Source organism: Coturnix japonica, chromosome 4 (genome assembly GCF_001577835.2).
Source record: "Coturnix japonica isolate 7356 chromosome 4, Coturnix japonica 2.1, whole genome shotgun sequence".
NCBI classification, from domain to species: domain Eukaryota; kingdom Metazoa; phylum Chordata; class Aves; order Galliformes; family Phasianidae; genus Coturnix; species Coturnix japonica.
Window position 1 is genome coordinate 16,365,036 of NC_029519.1, and position 7,780 is coordinate 16,372,815.

At 55.6% G+C, this 7,780-nt stretch overlaps 1 protein-coding gene across 1 annotated transcript; it reads right to left on the reverse strand.

Moving 5' to 3' along the window:
- On the reverse strand, window positions 1-6,699 carry HMGB3 (high mobility group box 3). Its single transcript, XM_015860808.2, has 5 exons — window positions 6,567-6,699; window positions 4,040-4,196; window positions 3,529-3,668; window positions 2,870-3,044; window positions 1-2,417 (listed from the first exon to the last, which is right to left on the reverse strand). Exons 2-5 carry the CDS (start codon window positions 4,187-4,189, stop codon window positions 2,274-2,276), a joined length of 609 nt encoding a protein of 202 aa, XP_015716294.1. The 5' UTR covers window positions 4,190-4,196; window positions 6,567-6,699; the 3' UTR covers window positions 1-2,273.
- Between the last annotated feature and the right edge of the window lie 1,081 nt (window positions 6,700-7,780).

Genomic DNA, 7,780 nt, shown 5'->3' on the forward strand with positions numbered 1-7,780 from the left:
CAGGCACGGTTTTATTCAGCCTTTTTAAAACACAACTTCCCATAAAATGGGAGCCAATTTCACACTTCTTTTGTTGTAGTTCATTAAAGACATTTAAGAATTGCCATCATTAAGCAATTACAGAAATATTTCCAAGATCCAACCAACACTAAACCATAAAAAAGGAGAAAAAAAAAAAATAAAATCACCACGTGCGGTTATACTCCATAAAAGTTTCTAACTTGTTTCTGCTCTCAGGTCCTACTCTATCTCAACATTAGATCAGTGTTTTGCCACAATACCGCAGTTATCGAGAGGTCACAGAAAGCCAGACACACGCCCAGTCAGGCGATGAAGCTGCTTCTCCTCACCATCATTGCTCCTCCTGCCTGCAAGCCCGGCCCTTGTGCATCTGCAGTTGGGCTCAGAGCTGGCAGCACCCATATACCCACAGAGCACTTATCCTCTCCTGCCAAGCGGGCAGCATGCGGCAGCGCGCATCTGACGGTGTCACCGTGAGCACATCTGAATGCCCACCTCCTCCTGGCCAAGCAGACGGGCTGCAAGCCACAGCCAGGACATGAGGGAGAGGGTCAGAGCCACCAGACCTGGACTGAGCACACGGCAGCTCGATCCCAGGCAGGGGGACAGCCCGCTGGAATTGGGAAGATCAGGTCTGCACTGTGCTGCGGTCAGTGCATGCGGAGGGAAAGAGGTGTGCCATGCCCCTGCCCTGCAGCACCCGGTCACCTGGTGTCAATGGGAAGGACACAGAGCGGAGCACCTGCAGCACACTCCTAGTGCAGCAGCCAGCCCAGGCGCCTCGCTCCTGCCGAGGGTTAAGATGCTAGAAAAAACCACAAGTCTGAAACAGTTTAACACAGGACAAAAAAGGCACATTTTAATATGTACAGCAATGCATTCGGGCTATAAATTTACCCAACACAACTGGAAAAAAAAATTAAAAATAATTAAAAAAAAAAAATCCAATCTATGCTTTTATACTTATTCCATAGTATCAGCCTCATTCCTAGCCACCTACCTTTCTCTGCATCTCTTGAATGCTGCTATATACACACACAAACAAACAATTACGTCATGAATGTTCATTTAGGCTCCCAAGTTCAAGTAATAAAGTTCAAACTTGCATAGCATCTTATGCCACTCAGCCATAAACAGTTAGCATTGCATATTAGCTGGAGCAGCCTTTTCTCTTTCAATTCAGCCAGTTTTGGCTGGCCACCATTTATCTTTTTATGGTTAATCCTTGAGTCAGAATGTTTCCTAAGTCACCAGCCCTGAGGGATGCCACAGACTTCGAAATGAACCTCTCAAGATCCTTTTTAAAAACCAGAAATTCCGAGTGTCGTCAAGAACAGTTTTAAAAATGTAATACTGTTTATTTTGCTTCAAAAACATTTCAGCATTCTAAACATACAAAAAAAAAAAAAAAAACCAAAAAAACAAAACCAAAAAAACAAAAAAAAACCCAGAACGTTGCAAATTCATTTTTAAGTACAGAGTGTTTTTGAACTTGAGTTTGCTGCACTGGCTCTTCACTGAGTTTGACGATGAAGAGATGTCTACAGTTTCAGTTTAAAAACTACCGCACTTAACTAAAAAAATCCGTACACTTCTCATGCCAGCTGAACCCCCTTCCACAACTAAGAATGGCAGCAGAATGCTATTTCACTATATACAGAAAGACAACTTGAAGCTAAATGGACGCCCACTGTAGTGTAAATAGATCTACCCTCACAGTGCATGCTTCGGGCCATGGCACCCCGGGGAACGTACGGCCTCTCCAGTAATCACTGCTCCTCTAAGGCATCATAACTCTAAGCATGTACCACAAGAATCTGTCTAGTTTTTACAAACTATAGATATGTACAGTTTATAACCCAGGATTTTCTAGCCAATAACCATATAGTAACACCACCTTACAAATTAAAAAAATGCTTGAAACATTTTTAAATGCTTTGTTACACCAACAGCAAAGTGCACAGAGTTAGGAGAACACTAGAGGGCCTTTTCATTTTAAAAATGTTTGGAAATATGTACAACTTTGATACAGTTTCAGGGTGTTAATTACACCCATGGCCACTTCATGTAAACCAGTTACAATTTCTAGAGCACTTTTAGAAACTACAACGCGATCGGAATCCAAATTATTTCTTTTTTTCTTTTAATTAAGCCTAATAAGGGCAAGAGGCGCCATCTCAAATGAGAGGTGCCGCGTTTACGGTGTTTCCCCTACTCTATGGTATTCACATGGAGACAAGTATAGTACAGTTTTATTCGTCATCATCATCTTCATCCTCCTCTTCTTCATCCTCCTCCTCCTCTTCGTCTTCTTCCTCTACCTTTTTCCGAGCAGCTTTGGTTGCCGCTCCCTTTGCGCCATCAAACTTTCCTTTAGACTTGTAGTCTGCAACATCCTGCAAAGTCAAGGGGACGTCTTAATTTGCTCTAAGTGCCAAACACCCAACGTTTACACAGCGGTGCGGGTTAGAGGACGGGACTGTCTTCCTGCAGCCACAGCCCCAGTGGGCAGGCAACCCTGAGCCCCACGCTCATCCTTAATTATCTGAGGGTGAGGGAAGCCAATCTCTTGTCACTTCCCTGCTAGCATGACATAGCTCCCCTAACAGCACAGCAAACTCTCCGCTGCAGCTACAGGTGTGCTTTGCCTGGGGACGTTCATCCCTGCCTGCCTTTACCCGACTGGAACCCGAGCTACATCCAAAGTGAGAGCTGGGCCCCGCAGCACGACGAGAACGCCTAACTGCCAACAGCTGTGGGCAGCACAGCCCCACTGTTCAGCTCTGTCTGTCACACAGAGGCACCAGCAAAGGAGCCCGTAAGGAGAGACGCGTTCCAACGGCCTTACCTTCTCGTACTTCTCCTTCAGCTTAGCAGCCTTATTGTTATAAGGCTGCTTTTCACCATCGCTGAGGTTGTTCCACATCTCACCAAGCTTCTTTGCTACGTCCCCAATGGATATACCAGGGTTTGTGGACTTGATCTTGGGGCGGAACTCTGAGCAGAACAGGAAGAAGCCAGACCTGGGGAGAAGCACCAGAGGACAGGGATCAGCATGGCAGCACACCCCAGCAGCAGCCCTGCAGCACAACATCCTCACCTACACCTACGAGTGGACAACAAGTTGCTTTTTTAACTATTACTTTTTTGTAGTACGTATTTTGGTTTTACTGTGGGCCAAACATGCAGCCTTAGACCTTATTTTGTTTCTACTATGCTCTTTCTATCTGTAATTCCACCTTCGATGTACAAGTCTCACTGCAGCCCTGCCGTCCACATCCTTCACCACCGTGATTTTAAGGGTATGAGTATCGACAGCTCCGCCAGCATTCCACATGCTCAGGGTTACAGGCAGCCCAGAATCTCACAAAACACCTATTTACACCACTACTACTACTTCAACACCCACAGTATGTCCCACTCAACTCTTTTATCACAAGCAACAGGCAAGTTGTAAGGGCTGCAAGATGAAGCATGGTAACACCTTGTGTTACCTCAGGTACTTACGGTGGTCGCTTTGGGGCGTTGGGGTCCTTCTTCTTCTTGCCACCCTTAGCTGGGCCATAGTCCTTCATTTCTCTATCATATCGTACCTTATCAGCCTTTGCCATTTCATCAAATTTAGCCTTCTCCTTGCTTGACATAGTCTAGAAAAACACACAAAAACCACAAGACACCGAGCCACGTGACCACCCAATGTTCAATAGCTGGCAAACTTTGAGTACACAAGCCAACACATGCCAGCTCCACAGGGCCATTTCAGAATGTGTTTGTTTTCTAATGGACCACTGTGGGGACCAAGGTCCTGGCCAGGGCAGTGGCCACAGCCAGCACTGTACAAGGGAGGCGGCCAGGTTGGCACAAGAGATCACAGCTCTTACAGGGGACAACAGCAGAACATAGGGCAGGGACACAGCATGCGGACCAGAGCAGCAGTAGCAGCATCCCCCTCTGCACTCAGATTGGCACAAGCAACACAAGTGGATAACAGGACAAGTCATCACTTCCAATTAAGTACCTTCCACCTCTCCGAGCACTTCTTAGAGAACTCTGCAAAGTTGACGGGAACCTCTGGGTTCTTCTTCTTGTGCTCCTCACGGCACGTCTGCACAAAGAAGGCATAGGCAGACATCTTGCCCTTGGGCTTCTTCGGGTCACCTTTAGCCATCCTGACTCTGTGAGGCAGAAAGGAGAATGGAACGTATGAGCTTCAGAACACTCCAGTGTGTGTACAACATGCACCTGTTTGTACATCAGCACCCCCAGAAGCAACCTGCCCTCACTCACACCTCTTCCCACAACACCCCTGGCTCTGCAATTATTCTTCCTTGGGCTGCAGACCTGAGCCAAGTGGAACCCATCATGAGTGAAGTTTTACATTGATATGTTTACATTAAGCCAAAGGATGGGAGCTGGGCCATTAGGCTCACAATACTGCTGCCCATAAAGCACTACACGGGAACCAGTAGGAGGTGTTTGAGTTGGTTCCCACAGCAAGACTTGAGCCACATGTTCGGCACCAGCTCTGCCTCATCCCCATGCTGGGGGCAGCTCCCAAAGTGGAAGGGCACACGGATCCCACCCCACAGGAGTGGGATCTAAGCCCTAAGCCCTGCAGACAGGGTGGTACGGGTGGGTGCAGGCAGGCGAGCGTGCCTCAGCCAGCACAATGCTGGGAGCAAGGGGCAAACTTTGGGACCGAAGTCCCCCACCCTGTCTGCTTTTCCCTCGGGGAATAAACACATTCCCACAGCCACGCTCCCTGTTCACGGCTTTCCAGCTCTCTGAAAACCCGGTGTTTATCGGTGCGACACGGCGAGGTGCCGCCACGGGGCTGGAGGGCCCGGCCCGCTGCTGCCGCCGCTCGGGGCCGGCGGGGCGAGGCGAGGCGAGGCGCGGGACGGGCCGCGGCCTGGCCGCCAAGTTGGGGGCGCGCAGGCCCGGCCTCCTCCCGCCATCTTCTGCCCCCGCCGCCAAGGTCACCGGCGGCGGCCGCGGGCACCCGCGGCGGGGCCGGGCCGGCGGCACGGCGGGCGGGCGGAGGGGGCAGCGGCGGCGACGGACACCGATAATTCATCTTCCATTTTGTGCGCCGCCTCCCGATGAAAGAAACTGCCCCTGAAATGCGGCGGGGCGCCGGGCGGGGGGCGCGGGGCGGCGGTCGGGGGCGGCGGAGCGGCGGCACGGCCCGCGGCGGCGGCGGGGCTGGGCTCGGAGCGGGTAGCGGGAGCGTCGGCCGCGCCGCTCTCCCGGTCCGGCCCCGCTCGCTAAGATGGCTTCTGCCGGCGCGGCGCGGCGCGCTAACAAAGCCGCGCTCCCCCTCCGCCGCGCTCTGCCCCCGCGCCCGCCGCCCCCGGCCCCGGCCCCGCCGAAACGCCGCCCCCGGCGGGAAGGGGCTCCGGGGCGGCCCCACGGGCGCGGGGGCGGCCGGGCCGCGGCGCGGCGGGGGTGACCCGCCGCGACGCGCGAGCGGGGCCTCCCACTTATCCTACACCTCTCATGTCTCTCCCCCCCCCCAGGCTGCCTAGCGCAATGCTCTGTAACAAAGGCTCCCGTGCAGCCATTATAGCCGCGGCTCCGCTCCTCCGCGCCGCGAGAAAAAAGTGCCGCGGGGCTCCGGGCGGCCCCCGATGGCCCGACCGAGAGCGCGGGGCCACGGGGGGGGACGGCCCGGGCCGAAAGCGAAGGGTTCGGGCTCTCGGCGGGGCACGGGGGGGGGCAGCGTTCCCCCGCCGCGACCCCCTCCCGCCGCCGCACGTCTTTCTTCCCCGCGCCGCGCTCCGGCGCCAGCCATGTTATGCGCGGCGGGCACGGCCGGGCGGCCAACAAGAGCGCGGCCACACGAGCGGCCCGGGCCGGACCGGGGAGCGGCGGCGCGGGCGGGCGGAAAGGATCGGGGCGCGGGAGGCGGCGGCCACGGTCCCGGCGTGGGGCCGGACGCGGCGCGGCTCCCTGTCACCGCCGGAGCGACAGCCATGTTAATGCGGAGCCACACGGCGACGCGCCGAGCGCCTGCAACTTTCCCCCGCCGCTCCTCGCCGCGCCGCTCCCAGCCGGGGCACACACACGGCGACACACGGCCGGGGCCGAGCGGCGGCATCGGGCGGCGGGAGGAGCCCGGCCCGGGCGGGACGGGGCGGCGGTCCCACGGCGGGCAGCGGCAACACGGAACCAGCGGGTGGGCGCGGGGCGACCCGGGGCGCGGGGGAGGGGGGGGGTCCCGGCTGGGCAGCGCGGGGAACGGGGACGGGGCGGCCGCCGCGCCCCGCTCCGCCCGCAGCACCGCGCCGCGCCTTATGTATCCCGGCCCCGCCGCGACCCGCGCGAGGGGAGAAAGTTTTGGGGAATTCTTTTTTAATAAGGAAAAAAAAAATAAAAAGACGGAAGAAAAAAAAAAAAAAAACGAAAAAAAAAAAAAAAAAGGAAAAAAAAAAAAAAAAAGGCTCGGTAGAAGGAGAGGAGCGGGCCGGCAGCGCGGGGCAGCGCGGGGCGCGGAGCACAGCGGGCAGCCGCCCCCCGAAAAGTTGCGTTGGGGCCGCACGTACCTGTATTGTTCGCGGCAGTGTGCGGGAGCGGAGCGCAGGGCACGGCGCGGGCTCGGCGCGGCTCAGCCTCGCGTTGGCTGCCTACGAGAGCGGCCTGATTGGCTGCGGGGCTCCGGCGTTTAAAACAACCTCCTCGGCCGCCGATTGGAGCCCCGCGTCATGAATATTAAGCGCGGCCGCCCGGCGGTTGGCGGGCGCGGGTGAGGTCAGGCGTTCAAAACCGGCGCCCGCCGGGGAACGGGGAGCGCGGCCCGACCCGCACCCCGATATATAGAGCTACAGCCACGTGGCTGCCACGGCCCCGCCACACGGGTGACCCCCGTTAGGATGGGGCACAGCTCGGAACCGCCGGCCCCATGTGCAGAGTTCGGTTCTGGCAGGTAGCACAGCGGGTGAGCCCCGTCCCGCTGCTGACAGCATCATTGCTGCGGTACACGCGGCTCCGCATCACACAGCCGGGCTGGCACCGCACGGGCCACCAGAGCACCCAGAACCATAAAGAACCTCAACACACACCACGCCAGCGCACGGAATCCCGCTGCCTTGAAGGATGGAAGCTTCCTCCGCCGGTCTGCTACTGTGGCCGGCTCGGAGAACCGAGCTGTTGATCCAGGGCTGGGGTGGAAGGCACGTACAGATAACCAGAAGGAGCGGTTGCCCTCTTTAAGGCACAGATAGTGACAAGGAGCCCCGCCAGACAGCGGGTTCACTGCGAGCCCTCGTGTGTCTCAGCACACAGCTGCAGGTTGACACTATCACATCAGCCTCCTGCGTGCTGACCCTCTGGGAAGGCATAAAGTATCACAGAGCCAAAGTCCTGCTCCTTCTCAGCCCAAACCCAGTTATCGTCTGCACTCTGAAGCTGCCAAGGTCTACAGTGACCTTCCATGCTGCCCTGGGTCCTGCAGAGTGCCCTGCAGAACCAGCCCAGCTCTTCTCTCGCCCTAGTTCCACGTTCTCAAACCAAAAGCTCAAAACAAGGGGCTCATTCATGAACATTAATGAGCCCACCTGAGGGACTTTATTCTGTAGCATCATCATAAAATAACACAAGCAACACTACTGCGGGATGATCTCTTTGTAGCTGACAACATCCCTCTCACCTATTTTTAGGGATACTTTAAAGCATTTCAAACTAGTTGAATAATTAAGGCTTTATTATTTTTTTCTTTAGCTCTGGAGTTGTATGGTTTTTTGCTCTGGAGCACCTTCTT